This window comes from Peromyscus maniculatus, chromosome 18, assembly GCF_049852395.1.
Source record: "Peromyscus maniculatus bairdii isolate BWxNUB_F1_BW_parent chromosome 18, HU_Pman_BW_mat_3.1, whole genome shotgun sequence".
NCBI lineage: Eukaryota > Metazoa > Chordata > Mammalia > Rodentia > Cricetidae > Peromyscus > Peromyscus maniculatus.
Window position 1 is genome coordinate 39,294,520 of NC_134869.1, and position 15,836 is coordinate 39,310,355.

The 15,836-nt window shown below is 43.4% G+C and overlaps 1 protein-coding gene across 1 annotated transcript in view; it reads right to left on the bottom strand.

Annotated features, from left to right (window-relative positions):
- The window catches only part of Tph2 (tryptophan hydroxylase 2), a 104,561-nt gene that overhangs the window by 48,356 nt on the left and 40,369 nt on the right, over nucleotides 1-15,836 (bottom strand). The window contains exon 7 of the mRNA XM_006988965.4: nucleotides 13,850-13,985. Within this exon, the coding sequence (XP_006989027.1) occupies nucleotides 13,850-13,985 (136 nt within the window). The remainder of the gene's footprint in view (nucleotides 1-13,849; nucleotides 13,986-15,836) is intronic.

Below are 15,836 nucleotides of genomic sequence, written 5' to 3' on the forward strand. Positions count from 1 at the left end.
ATACCCCAAACCAAATTTCTCCTGAGGGAGAAGATGGAAACAGACTGACATGTGAGCTCTGGGTTAAAAAGCAGTCAGAGGAGGAAAGATGAATCGGGCTTTCTGAAAACACACCATCATCTCAGAATCACTGCTGCATCCTTGAATGGCTAGAGTGACAAATGGCACAAAGAAAGGAGCCAGATGGCTGGGCAGGCTTGGTGCTGAGCTCACGTGTCCTCTGGGAAAGAGGAAGCTGCAGAACAAGACCATCGATGCACCTCTTCCATTGAGATCAGGCCCAGACTTCACTTCAGGAAGAGCCTGTCCTGAAAACATGGTGGCCAGGACTCATGCTGGACCAGTGTGAAGACCCAGAGTTCCCAACAGAGAAAAATGGGAAAGGTGAGATGGTATCTGTGGTCTTGTTACAGACCTAGCAAGAGGCATCTCTTCAATCAATGGGGACCAGCCAACCTTTGTGAATGTGAAAGCCTGTGTCCTCATCTCCTGCTGTTCTCACTTAACAAACAAGGATTCATGTCTGAGCCCCCAAGGAAAGGAAACAGACCATGTCTCCTGCCAGCCCTGGGAGCATTCTGTTGTAATAAGCAAGGGTTAAGTTTAAAATGCACTCACTTCCCTGAGACACAGTGGAAAGTATGATCTGAGGTAATTCACTTTTATTTTTCCTGTAAAGTAGAAACACAGCAGTGATTACAAGGGGGGGAAATGGACCTAACTGCAAAGCCTTTTTTAAACTCTGAAACAGTTATATTTAAAACTAGCATTAATTGCACCTAAACTGCCCAAACGTGAGCAAGGAAGATTGTACTTAATGCACATGCATTTAAGTGTATTATGGCAGTAAATGCTGCAGGATCCATCTATGGTGCATGACTTTCTCCTCACGGTCAAAGGCTGCTTTTGATTTGACAAGCGATGCCACCAGGACAGAAGCTATGCCCCATGAGTATGTCCCAAAGGAGCAATCACCCCAACACAGCAGTACACCTAGCTCCTTGAGCATATGCTGTGCTGCATTCGGTATATCTGTATTACCAATATGCTAAACACAGCATCTAAAATGTAAAATAAAATGCATACTTTCTAATGCTTTCATTAGGATTTTTTTAAAGGAAATTTCTGGTGCAACTATGCTCATCTTTTTTCCACTCCACAATGCCTCTTTGTCCTGGTTAGAATTTTGTCAACTTGACATGAGCTAGAGTTGTCTAAGAAGAACCTTGTTTGAAAAAAAAAAAAAAAATCTCCATTAGATTGCCTGGAGGCAAGTTTGTAAGGCATGTTCTTGATGAATGATTGATGTGGAAAGGCCAAGTTCACCGAGGGACAATGTCATCCCTGGGCTGGTATTCCTGGATGGTATAAGAAATCAAAGTGAACAAAGCCATGACGATCAAGCCAGTATCACTCCTCCATGGCCTCTGCTTCAGTTCCTGTCTCCAGGTTCCTGCTTTGAGGTCCTGCCCTGACTTCCCTCAATAACAAACTGAGATCCTCAAGGCAAAAATAATAAATAATAATAATAATAATAATAATAATAATAAACCTTTCCTCTCCAGGATGTGTTCAGTGGGTATTTTATCATAGCAATAGAAAGCAAATAAAGATACCTCTTATGGAAAGGTACACTGTACAGGCTTGAACTCAAACAATGATGGTGAAAGTGTATATATTTTAAATTCTGGCTGCCCCTCTCTGAAAAATGGAAACTACTTAAGGAGGTCAGTCTATGGGTGTGATTTCCCCCTCTATTGTGAGGAATGTCTATATTCTAGAGGGCACAAGGCATTGAACCCTGAGACATTTGGACACCTCTAGTTCCATTCAGAAACCAAGGCCAGGGCAGGCTTAGCCTATATTGAAAAGAATAAGACTACATTATTACCTAGATCTGTAGTAATAATTTGGAAAAATAAGACCACCTTTCCCTGACCTCCTCAGTCAATTCATGCAGCATCTCAAAAAGGATATTGTAGTGATTTGAACAGTAATTGTCACCCATAGTCTTGGGTATTTGAACACTTGGTCCCCAGTTGGTGGCACTGTTTTGGGAGGTTTAGGTGTTATAGCCTTGTTGGAGATAGTCTGTCACTTGAGGTAGACTTTCAGAGTTTAAAGACTCACACCATTTCCAGTTTGCTCTCTTCTTCATGCTTATGGCAAAAGATGTGCGCCCTTAGCATTCTGTTCTAGCCACCATGCCTACTGCTTGCTGCCCCCAACTGCCCACCATGACAGAATTCTCCCTCTGGAACCTTAAGCCAAAATAAACTTTCTTTTATGTTGCCACAATAACAGAAAAGTAACTAATGCAAGCATAGGTTATGAGTCCAGGAGAAGATGTTTCCTTCAACTGTCTTTCTTCCTAAAGAAGTCTGCATTTTCTAGTGTCATTGGCTACAGTGACCCTAGTAGATTGCAAACCACAGATACATGTAAATGTACACATGCAAATGAAATTACCAGCATTCAACATCAGCTTAGCTTAGGACACATTAAAGAAAACTACGGGAACGTAGCCAAAGGATCAGGACCACCATCGCACCAGAAGGAATGACCCTGGCAAGGAAGCCAAATGAACTGAAATAGACACTAGGGAGAAGAATCAACAGAGCAACTGAAAAGCTAAATGTCTCTCTAAGAACCAGAAACTTGATTCAGAAACCACACCCAACTAAGCTGCTTGGGCAAGGGGGAGGGGGAGGACTCCTCCCTCCAACTTCCATTGTTTGCACATGTGAGAATTTCTTCAACTGAATCAACTCCCAATTCCACCTCCTGCCCCCATAAGCATCTAGATACAAATCCAGATTGTCTCTACCTCCCTAGTTCAGTCTCCTTGGGGAAAAAGCCCCCACCTACTCCAGTGTCGTCCACTGTGGTGGTTTGAATGAGAATAGCCTCCACAGGCTCATTTGTTTAAATGCTTGGTTCCTAACCCAATTAGCGCAACTGTTTGAGAAGGATTAGGAGGTGTGGTTTTGTTGAGTAGGTATGGCCTTGTTAGAGGAGGTGAGTCAGTAAGGGTGGGCTTTGAGGTTTCAAAAGCCCATGCCAGGCCCAATCTCTCTTTTCTTTGTCTTTCTCTTCCTCCATACTCTGTGTGTCTGTCTGCCTCCTCCTGTCTGTCTGTCTGACTGTCTCCAACTTTTGGATAAGCTCTCAGCTACTGCTCCAGCACCACACCAGCCTGCTGCCATGTTCTCCACCATGATAGTCATAAACTAAACCTCTGAAACTATGAACCAGCCCCCAAGTAAATGCTTCCTCTTATAAGTTGCCTTGGTCGTGGTGTCTCTTCACAGCAATATAACAGTAACCAAGACACCCACACACATACTGATATCACAGCCCCTTAGACACCTGCACCAAAATGCTTGGCAGAAATTGCCATTATCATAGACTTTGTTCTAAATTTTTATCGTAATATTTAATATAGCTCAGATATAACTTTGAACATAGCATGAGGTGAATTAGTGAGGTGGGCAAAGCTCTTTTCTACATTCTAGGTACAATAATAAAATACTTTAGCACCCTGCAATATATGGCTAGGTCTCTCTCTGCTTACCCTGCCTCCCTCTCTTTGTCTTTAAGGGGAAATAGAAGCGACCTTCACATCTTTAGCTCCTCTTCTTGGGCTCCACAATAGCTACCTTTGTTCTAAGACTATCATCCTAAAAGCAAAGCCAACAGACATAATGGGTTGTTCCTTAGTAGGTGTGATTTAAAGAGAAGGCTATTCTGATTCAAATGACCTACCTTCATAGCCTCTATTGGTATTGAAAACTCCACCATTAAAGCTTCATAGGTTTTCTCCAATGAAAGCATGAAATTTGCAGGCAAATGGATGGAACTAGAAAAAAATCATCCTGAGTGAGGTAACCCAAACCCAGAAAGACAGTCATGGTATGTACTCACTCATAAGTGGATTCTAGATATAAAATAAAGAACAATCAGACCACAACCCGTAGAACCATGGAGGCTATACATATAGCATGGAAGTCCCTAGGACCACTGTGGCTTATAATAAATTTCGGTTTTACTCAATTATTGAAAAAAATAGCCAAATGAATGGAAACACATGAACTATGAACCAAAGGCTGAGGGGCCCCCAGCTGGATCAGGCCCTCTGAATAGGTGAGACAATTGATTGGCTTGATCAGTTTGGGAGGCAACTAGGCAGTGGGACCAAGTCCTGTGCTCATTGCATGAGTTGGCTGTTTGAAACCTGGAGCCTATGCAGGGACACTTGGCTCAGTCTGGGAGGAGGGGACTGGACCTGCCTGGACTGAGTCTACCAGGTTGATCGCAGTCCTCGGGGGAGGACTTGTCCTGGAGGAGGTGGGAATGGGGGGTAGGCTGGGGGTAAGGGGAGGGGTGGGAAGGGGGAGAATAGGGGAACCCATGACTGATATGTAGAACTGAATGGTATTGTAAAATAAAATAAAATTTAAAAATTAAAAAAAAAAAAGCTTCATAAGTTTTCTCATTCGTGGCAGAATGGCCAGTATCAGCCTCTGAAGTCAGTAAAGCTGTGGAGGTGCATGGAGGACACATCGGCATGGACTGCAGCCAGAGTACCCGAGATTCATCTGGACCTGCAACCTTGACTTCTCTACAGAGCTCAGACCAGGTCTGAGACTCTAGGTATATCTCAAATCTGGCATCTCCTGGAGGCCCTGCCACCCATGGCTCCGAGCACTCTCCACTCAGTTTTCCCTGTCTATGCCATGTTTAGAGACCCACTCCACATTAAGTCTGACTCTCCCCATCTCTGAATGACCTTTGCCAACTGGTCTTAAGGTCATGCCCATCTCACAGAACAAATGGTACATGAACAAATAATTATCAGGCAACATTGTAAAGGCCAGCATAGAAGTAAGGCGGGGTGCTGTAGACACATCTAACTCTGACTGGAAAAGGCTTCAAAGGAGGCTGGAACTGAGCTAAATCCAAAAGGATTTCAACAGAATTGCGCCAGGCAGAATGGACCACCTGCGTGCACCTCAAGGAAGGTTGAGACTCTTTCTCTGTCTCTCTCTCTCTGTACGTTTCCTATATCTGTCACTGTACCTCTGTCTCTGTCTCTCGATCCCTCTCGATCTCTGTCTCCCTGTCTGTTTCCCTCTCTCCCATCCTTTCCCACTTCCTCCCCATCCCCGCTCTCTTTGCTGATATGGAGAATCTTGTAGGGGCTGGTTAATGGTTTCATAAGATCAGACTTTCTTATCTATATGTAAGAGGGGACTAACCAACATTAAATGAAGAAATGCTAGTGTTTTTATGTCAGGAAGAAGACAAGGATCTACAGGTGGCTTCTGAAGGGAAAGCTCTGTCATTGGCAGAAGTCAGATTTCTTACTCCCTTGCAGTGTCTCTTAACCCAAGTTAATGTTGTCCTCTGGGGAACAACTTAGGTTTCTGCAAATAGGATGGGCGTCCAATAAAGATACTCTTGACAGCTAACGGGTGGTGGCTACCAATGCTCCTAGATGCCTTATAATGCACAGGACATTTTCCTATATACAACAACAACAGCAGCCAAGAAGTACCAAGAAAGTCTGTCCTAAAAGAAGATAGAGTGGCCAAGGGTACAACATGGCAAAGCCCACAGAGAAACCAAACCGGGAAGCTTTAAGTATGTCACAAATCTTGCTATCAGCATACACACCGGATTATGCTCAGATGTCCCTATAGCCTGGCAATTTGAACTCTTCTTACTCATTCTACTGTGTGAGATGAATGATCTTATTAAAATAATTTGGAACTGACCAGTTGATATTTTGTAGAGGAAATCATTCGTTGGAATTGATACTTGACTAATCACGGCATTATTTGGGATCACGGCTAATCAAAGCATTCAACTAGCCTACACTGAGGTGCAGAATCATAGCCTTGGGCACCACTCCAGGAATAAACAGCAAGCAGCTTCTGCTTCTTATATATCAGTGGCCTTCAATCCAGGCATAAACACATGGAAAAGTATCTCCTGCAACCAGAAAAGCCAGGAATCACCAACTCACTAGACTTCTCCACAGTGCTACAGGCTACAAAGATTTCTCCCAAGGAAGCAATCCAATGTGCCCTCACTTTTTAAATTCAAGTCTTACTTGAAGTTCAAAGAAGCCAGAGTCCTTAAAATGCAAAGTCTGGGGCTGAGTATATCGCTCAGTTGGTGGACTAGCATACATGAGGCGCTGGGTTTGATCCCCAGCATCACATAAATCAGGCAAAGTAATGCATGTCTGTAATTCCAACACTTGACAGGTGAAGACAGAAGTATTAGATATTCAAGGTCACTCTGAGCTATAACGTGAGTTTAAGGCCAGCAGCCTAGGTTACATGAGACTCAAATAAACAATTACTCAGCCTTTGGCAGGGAAACAGGAGGATTGGGAGTTCAAGGCCATCTTTGGCTACATGAGAAGTTCAAAACCACCCTGGGCTACATGAAAACCAGTCTCAAAAAAAGGGGGGGCCAGGGGCTCAATATGTATGCTACAATGCATATAAACCACAGAGGTTAGGTACCCAGTAAGGGATGAGAGGGAAGGAGAGGATATTCTAAGGAAGGGGAAATAGAATTGTTATGGAGAGACAGAGGCATGGGGAGACTAGAGTGAGAGGATTAAATGGGGCAAAGATGGAAGGGAGGTATAAGGGCATATGGAAAGGGACAAGTAACAATAAGAGCCATTGGAGAGCCCATATGGAAACCTGTTACTGAATAAGCTTCCTACAATGCATACATGTCTGATAGAAATCTCAATAGAGTCAACGAATAATGGGAAGACAATGACCAAACTGGACATCTTATGCCACCAAGCAAAACCCCCAGTGCCAGGAATGGGTCATATATAGTTGAGTTTTTGGCCAAAGAGGCCCCATGGAAACCCCCAAACATCTCAGGCTATTGCCAAGGCTATTAGTTGCTCTCCACAAACTGATGTTAAGTCCTTATTACTGAAGGCAACACTTATACAACTCATTGAATACAGAATAGAAGATTCACCCCCCTACTGACTAGCATTAGTGGTAGTGGAATGCACTCTTCATGCTACCAGAGGAGAAATCTAATCATCAACCCACCTACAAACTTTGTAGCCTACAGTGGTGACATGCCCAGGAGATATGCTCAACAGTGCAATAGTGATGCAAACATTGTAGGTAACTAGCCACTCTCTGAATGGATTTAAGGCCCACTCCATGAGATGGAACTTATGCCTGACACTACCAGAAAAGCCAAGAACCAGAAGCTAGATAGGCCATGGTCCTAGGGGAAAATCTGCTATTATTATTCTGCTACAGAAATTTAGCAACAAAAGGACTCATAATGACATGCAGCTATACCCATAAAGCAGTGCCTTGCTCAACCATCATCATAAAAGCTTCTTCTTGCACCAGATGGGAAGCAATACACAACTGAACAATATGAAGAGAGTGAGAGATAGTGGAGTCATCAGTCTTAAATGGGATGTCTTAATCAAGCTCTCCGCTCAGGGCTTAGGGAGCAATGAGGAAGAGGAGGTGGAAAGATTCCAAGAGGCGGGGGACATGGATGACTCCGAAGAAAGTGTCCTCCAGACATAATAGGACTGATTGACATATAAACTCACAAGGCCTGCCCAAGTTCAAGCCAGACTGATTCCCAGTGTTGAAAGATAGAAGCTGGTATGGGCTCCCAGCCCTAACCAAGAAGTGGTCTGCAATTGGTACCCACTTGCGAAGGAAAATGCAGTCTTCTCCCATGGGGTCTCACTGGCTGTATTAACCACACTCCAGGGCAGGCTCCATGCCCAGGAGTAGATGGCCGACATAAAATCAACTCAGTGATATTTTTATAAAATGCTTGGGCATGTTTTTTTCTTTTCTTACTGGTCTTTTTATTGTAAATTTTGGTTTCTGATTTTGTGTTGTGGGTGTTTCTTGTTTTTTATACTTGTTCATCTTTTATTATTTGTTTTTTGAGAGAAAAAGAAGGGCATGGAATTGGGTAGGTAGGGAGGATCTAGGAGAAGTTGAGAATGGGAGAAAGTGCAATCAGGATATATTATATGAAAACAATTTTTCAATAAAATAAAAAATAGAAGCTGAGAAAAAAAGGCAGAGGAGGACTAGTGTGGCTCAGTGGTTAAGAGCACTTGTTCCTCTTGCAGAGGATTCCCAGCACCCACATGGTGGCTCACAACCATCTGTAACTCCAGTTCCAAAGGAACTGATGCCCTCTGCTGGCCTCTGCAGACACCAGGCACACAAGTGGCATATAGACGTATGTGCAGGCAAAACACCCATACCCATAAAATAAAATAATATTTCAAAAATTCATAAAAGTATTTTAAAGAGGAAAAATATATAAACAGGCCAAAAACATGTTTTAAAAAAAATCAATAGATGTTGAAATTTGTGATAGCAAAATGTGCTCCAGCTAGACTGGGAGAGAAAATGGTCCCTTTTTCAGATAACGTCCTTTCGTTGCTTTCATTTCTGCCCAGGTCGTCACAGCTCACCTTTGTCTTATTAGTGCCGCCTCCACCACCACAGTTCAGCAACTGGGGGCTGTGAATTAGAGGCAAAGACTAGGCACCAACCCCAGGAGCCAAGCTGAACCTCACAAATTGGAGAACCTGCCCTCTCGACGGTTTTCAATTGAGAAAATGGGATTTCATCATAAAGACAATACCTGTGCAAGCTGTTGGGCAGGAAAGGGCACTTGTAAGTACAGTGTTTTATGGGTTCAAACTGTGGGCCTCAGAAGAGACTGGATTTTGTGATCTGCAAGGATTAAAAGGATCTCTACAGAGAATTTTTTTTCTGCAAAGTCTATTTCTGGAAGGACATAATAGAAACCAGTGTCAGGAGTGCCCCCTGGAGAGGGTGATTCAAGAAGTCAAGAGGAAGAAAAAGAACTGTTTATAGTATACCCTTTGAATTCTGGGCCCTATGTGTGCATCAATTGTTACAAACTAATTTTAAATAAATATTAATAAAATTAAGGCTGAGGAGACTAATCCCCCAGTCTTGCTACACGAGCCTTAGAACCGCAAGGTAGAGGACAGCTGAGGAGGAATAGTACTCAAGGACATCCTTCGCACATGTACATCTACACATACCCACAAACACGAATATAGAGACTACACAATCAAAAATGTGAGTTGATAAAAACAACACCAAATTAGTGAATTCCCAGGTCCTCTACTGTGACTCAGTCTCCTCTTGTCTGCCTGTCCCATGGGACTCCCAGAATTTGAAAGTTCTCCAGGAGTCAGGAAAGACAGAGGTGAAACAGTATCTTCTGGACATTGACAGAACTGCAGTGCTCATGAGCTCATGGCACCTGGGGTTACATGCACAAAATGTCAAGTCAATCAGCATTCTCACATGGAGGGGGAAGGAGTCATGAATCATCTTCAGCTATGGGTAGGGATTCACTCATTAACTGAGGATCTTTGGATAGCCGATGGCTTCCAGAGAAGGGAAAGTCAGTTTTCTTTAGGGGTGTGGCCTCTGGTATATCAATCATGCTCTGGTGGATAACCCCCAGACCGAGAAATAACTAGGCAGCACAAATTGGACTCCGGAGGTTATAAATACAAAGAACCAAAGAGAGGTAAAGGGATGGGAGTGGATTTGAGAGGAGTTATGGGGAGGAATGGGGGTGAATATAATCAAAATACATTATACTAAATCCTCAAATAATAAAACATTCACGTTCTCAATTCTTTACAGTACAATCTTCATGCTTACTTCTGAACTCCAGAACTAAGGTCTTCTTTATCAGGAAATCCCAACCCCGAGTATCTCAAACACAGCATATTCCAACCCAAATCCTCCATCTCCTCATCCCCCCAAGCTCTGCCTTCTTCCAGTAGTCTTAATAATTACTATAAATAACCAGCCATTTATTTTCTCAATAAAAACTTTACCATTTCCTTAGTGGCCCTCCTCCCTCTCCTTGTCTTTAACTACTGTCATAAAATATTATTAAATCTTTTCCTATAGGGTTAAGAGAGTATTAAATAGACACCCCCACTACTGCGCTGCTTCTCCCTAGCTCAACACCTGATAGAGAGCATGCGAGCAGCGTAGCTAACTTTCCATATTGATTATTCTCCACACTTTTGCAGCGCCCACCCGCCCTTCCCCCTTGTCATCTTTCTCAAACACAAATATACCTGAGTTGATCGGGATCATGCTTCAGAACCTCGGACAGTTCCCTAGCGCCTACCCAAAAAAACAAAACTCATTTGTCCTACATTGACAAATGATGATCGATCGATCGTGTGCTGTGATGACTTCCACCTCTGATGTAAGCTGTCCCATAGCCACTCTGGTCTATGAGACCTGCTACTAGAACCTGCTGCGTGCCTCCACAACTTCGTGTTTTCTCTTCCTTCGACTTGGAAAACCGCCTTTTCTCTTTCCACCAGACCTTGTCCAAAAATGAGCTCTCTGCTCCCCATTCCCAACTTCTATTCTGGTTCTGTTCTCTCTGAATGATTCCGTCCTCTGGGATCTTCTAATGCTTTGCATATACCCAAGCAATAGCCCTAAACAAACTCTTTTCTGATTATTTGTGATTCTATCTCCCCTGCCAGATGTCAACTGCTCTAAAAAAATAAATAAATAAATAAAAATAAAAAAGCAAACTATATTTTATTCATCTCTAAATCGGCTGTACTTCCCTGCTAACACTGCACATAAATATTGCTGAATGAATTGGCTGAAAGTACTTTTGTAAAAATGTAACACATTATCCCAAAATTTTATAGACTTCTGTGGCTAAAATCTCATTTCTTGGCCCTCTCTTTCTGCATACCTATTGGCACGCTATCACGGGTCTCAGGAGGGCCAGTTCCTCAAAGAGGGCTAACAAAGTGCCTGCTTTTTGTAAACAGGGCCATTTGTAAACCCTCTGGGCTAGATTTAGAGATTGCCTTTCTAACTCTGACAACGCTCCTCTGAGCACTTCACTCTAAGAAGCATTTCTTTTCCAAATGTCTGGAGTCCTATAAGTAACCTTTGTTTACCCTGAAACACTTTCAGAGCAGCTGAACAAAGCTAAAAAAAACCAATGTAGTGACCCTACAGGGACCCACCTGGCCAGCAGCTCGTGCCAGCCTAGGAGGGGGATGGGGGCGCCAGAAGTTCAGCTCTAATCCCTCCCCACCTCGGTGTGGCTATCAGCCACTTAACTGCTTGCTCCTTGAGGGCTCTCTGCTCCCCAGTGAAGACCTTGGCAGCCCATTAATCATGTGCTTATTCAAGGCAAACAGCATCATAAGCAAAGTGATAACTTGAGTGCCTTGAAGAACAGCGGGCAAGAAATTAGCCTAAGATTGGGGTGAGGCATTCATTCGAATGGAGCCCAGGGAGGCAGAAACCCCTGGCAGCTCCCAGCCTCAGGGTCTTTCTTTACCCTGCTCTTCTGACTTGTTAATATATATAATGGAGTTTTTATCTGAATCTGCCAAATGTTAATGGACTGGACATCATTAATGTAATTTTTGGCTGTATATATTGTATATACTTATTGGATTATTAAGATAGTTTTTCTTGTATTAGTTATAAGCTTTCTTTAATTTTAGACAAAAAGAGAGGAAATGTGGTGGTATTGTGTTCCCCAAAATATTGTGTACCTTAATAAACTTATTCTCTACCTGAAATATTTGCATTCGGATCTCTGTTCTAATGTCGCCTGCCAAGGAGCACCCTGGGGACCCATAGCAAAAGGTAAAACAATTGATTCTCCATATCCTCCTCCTGCTCCATTTGCCTTCACAGTACCTACCAGCACCTGTTGATGTGACTAACAACTGACGTCATATTCCATCTATTTCTGCACTAACCATTGCTCTCTCCATCCTGTCAGCCCAGGGCAGCAAGATGTTGTCTCTTCCCCCAAACTACCCAAGCATATAGGTGTTTCCCAATAAGTATGACACTTTTAAGTATGGTAAATAGAATACAGGGCATCTGGCACTTGTAGAGTGTACAATCCCACTTATGATAGGGCTAACTGTTGAACAGTTAAGGGTTCACAGTTCACCATCCCCACCGCCGCCGATGCTCACCCACAGCATCTTTAAATGACTAAATCTTGTGGCTTCTCAGTCTACTCTCAGCCCTCCCATGGGCAAGGAGAGAATGGATATAAGGGCCACAAGATGAGTCTTTTGAGGAAATCTGGCAGACAAAAAAAGAAGCAAATGCTTCGTTGCTACCTGGAAGTGATGAACAGAATGGAAGAATATTCAAGAAGCTAAGATTGTTAGGTGGTGGTGGCGCACGCCTTTAATCCCAATCCTCGGGAGGCAGAGGCAGGTAGATCTCTGAGTTCAAGGCCAGCCTGGTATACAGAATGAGTTCCAGGACATCCAGGGCTACACAGAGAAACCCTATCTTGAAAAACCAAAGAAAAAGAAGAGGAAGAGGAGGAGGAGGAGGAAGCTAAAATCTGCAGAAGGAACATAACATAGATTTCTGAGCTTGATGAAAATGATGAGAGAAGAGCTTAATAATAAGGCACTATGATGCATGCATATGAACCTCAACCTCCTGAACCCATTGGGAGCCTCCCAATGAAAGGATCATGGGTCCTAGCTATGTGCCAATGTTTCCCTTCCTTTTCTCACCAGGAATGAAGATTCCTAGTAATGGAGGATACAGAGGCTAAACCAGCCATCTTCTGTAACCAGGCAAGGCTTCCAGTGGAGGGATTGGGATACTAACCCAACCACAAAACTTTCAACCTAGTTGTCCTGTCTGTAAAATGTGCTAGGGTAAAGGTATCTCAGAACTAGTTAAGAGTGGTCAGCCAATGACTGGTCCAATTTGAGAATCATGACACAAGAGGGAACCCATGCCTGACACTGTCTGGAGAGCCAGGCACCAGAGGCTTAATAGCCCAGATAGGCCCAATCATCATCAGAGAGGCTTCATCCAGCAACTGATGGGAGCAGATACCCACAGCCAAATAATTAGGAAGAACTCGGGGAACCCTCAGAAGAGGGAGGGAAGAATTGTAGGTGCCAGAGGGGTCAAAGACACCACAAGAAAACCGACCACAGAATCAATCAACCAGGGCTTATAGGAACTCGCAGAGACTGAACCAACAATCAGAGAGCCTGTATGGGTCTGAGCTAGGTCCTCTACATATATGTTATGGGTGTACAACTTGATGTTCTTGTGGGACCCCTAACAGTGAGAGTGAGTGGGTGCTGTCTCTGACTCTTTCGTCTGCTTTGGGGACCCTTTTCCTAGTACTGGGTTCCCTCATCCAGCCTTAATATGAGGAAAGGTACCTAGTCTTATTGCAACTTGATATGCCATGTTTGGTTGATACCCCTGGGAGGCCTGCCTGTTTCTGAAGAGAAATCGAGGAAGAGTGGAGAGCAGGGCAGAGGGAAGAGGGGGGGACTGCAATCAGGGTGTAATATAGGAAGGAAGGAAGGGAGGGAGGGAGGGAGGGAGGGAGGGAGGGAGGGAGGGAGGGAGGGAGGGAGGGAAAGAGAGAAAAGAAAGAAAAAAGAAAGAAAGGGAGAGAGGGAAGGAGGGAGAGAGAAAGAGAGAGGGAGGAGGGAGGGAAAGAGAGAAAAGAAAGGAAGGGAGAGAGGGAGAGACTGGCCCAAGCAGAACATTAAATATTTCAGTAAAGTGAGAGAGATGACCCAAGCTAGATTATCAGAGGCCAGAGGTACCAGCTGAAGAGCATCTCCAGCCTGCTCTCCCTTCTCCAGAGAAGTGCTGGGGTTCTCACGGCTAAATATGAAATCAATTCAAGTGAGCATTGACCATCTTACCCTGCTGTGACCTTCATGTAGCTTAGTTCTGAATACAGTACTCACGGTTCTGGGGTGTAGAGAGGGTCAGAGCCATGCCGCACGTACTGAGTACAGTGGAATACTCTATAGGCCAGGCCAGCCAGGAAGTCTCTTGGGCTCAGGTAGCCAGCCACTGGTCTCACTGTGAAGCCAGACCGCTCTAAAGAGACAAGAGGAAGAACCAACTAAATTCGAACCTCGGGACCTGAGTGTCTACCCATGGGTTGTTAGCACAAAGGTGTTTGGTTTTTGGGTGAAGCTCCTTTACCATTTCTGCCACTTGCTGTGCGTGCCTTCACCCTTTGGGGTTGCAAGGATGTTTCAGAAACAAAGTCATACAGGTTTTAAAACTCCTGACGAATGAATGACATCTCCTATTAACAGACATCGTGTTTGTGGACTCTGGTGACTAAAATACTACGCTGATGCCCGCGAATGACGGTTTCCAGGGGAACAAGACGCTCGTTAAAAAGGAAGGGTAAAGGTATTTTTAGGGACTTAAATTCAGAAGCCAAATTAGGATTAAAAAACTCAAATATGTAGGAGGAGATTAAAGTCTAGCATGGCGCTTGCTACACACTCTCAGCTTCTTCCCTTGGGGATCCACTCTGCATGCCAGTGTTGGGTAACACACAGCCCAGGCTCTCCCTCCACCAGCATCTTGGAATCATTTCCTTTGTGGCTTTTTGTGTAAGTCCCTCCTACCATCATGCTGTATTGTTGCTCTCTATGCTATTCCACAAAGAGTCACTGTGATTTGAAGTGGTACCGGAGCACCACATACTATATTGCTTTATGGTAAAGAACGAAAATAAGAATACCATAGAATCTGAAGTTACCACTAGCTAAATAAACCTACAGCTCACCAAGGGTCCCAGTTTTATTTCCAAGGTGTTTTATTGAAATATTGTGTTTTAAAGTGGTTATTTCATATTCACTGTCCTCTTCTTGGGAGTACGATTGTTTTTTAGTTAAAACATATATATTTAAAATGTCAAACATGTTTTTTATAAACATACACATAGTCAAATGATTGCAACAGTCAGCCTAATATACTTCTCTCTGCATAGGTCCATGTGTATGGTAAGGGCACCATAAAAATCAACTCTCAGCAAATTGCCATTATATAACAGCATGCCCAGCCATAGTCATTATGTTAGTTAGTTCTCTAGATTTACTCATTGTACATAATGGCAACTTTGTATCCTTTGACTAACATCTCTGGTTTCTTTCATTCCCCCACCTCAGTAACCACTGATCTATTATTGCCTGGTTCTGTATATCTCATGGATTTAGATTTCATGCACAACTGGACCATCTGCTCTTTGTCTTTCTGGCTTTGGCTTCTCTCTCTTAGCGATGTATCCAGGAGGGCTTTCCCCAGCTGCGAGCATTGTACAGGCCCCCATTCTGAGAACTTCAGCTTATCAGAGAGTATAGCTCAGGGTGGTTGGAAACAACAATAAAAGGCAAAGTCAACTAAGTTTATAAAGCAAGTCCATCCTGGGATTCTGGTATCAACATAGAAATAACACTGTTTCCAAGCCTCCTCCCTAGAGCCATACCTCTAGCAGCATTATGTTAATGTCAAGAATTTCCAACTTGGATTGTTCCCCTGAGTATCAAAAGGATAAGTGTATTTTCTTCTTTTTCTATATTACATCAATATGGCAGCATATCCCATATGTGGGGCATGAGTTGATATACCAAGGAACATTTTTATTTTAATAGTTTTGTACTTTATTCCATGTAAATTAGAAACATACAAAATTTTGCCATTGAGAACTTTGTATAAATTACTGGCTTAGAAGTTTCTGCTTTATATAAAGAGGGGTTTTTTTTTTTTTTTTAATGAGTCAATTAAAAGAAACTCGAACCCACGCACTTGAACTTGCCTTGTTTCTGCTGTGTGCCAGTGAGTGATTCAAACGGAACTCTACGCTGATTTGCATGAAAATAGCAACTTGGGAGAAAGATCCGGCAAAGGCTGTGGGATAGTATTCTAATGACT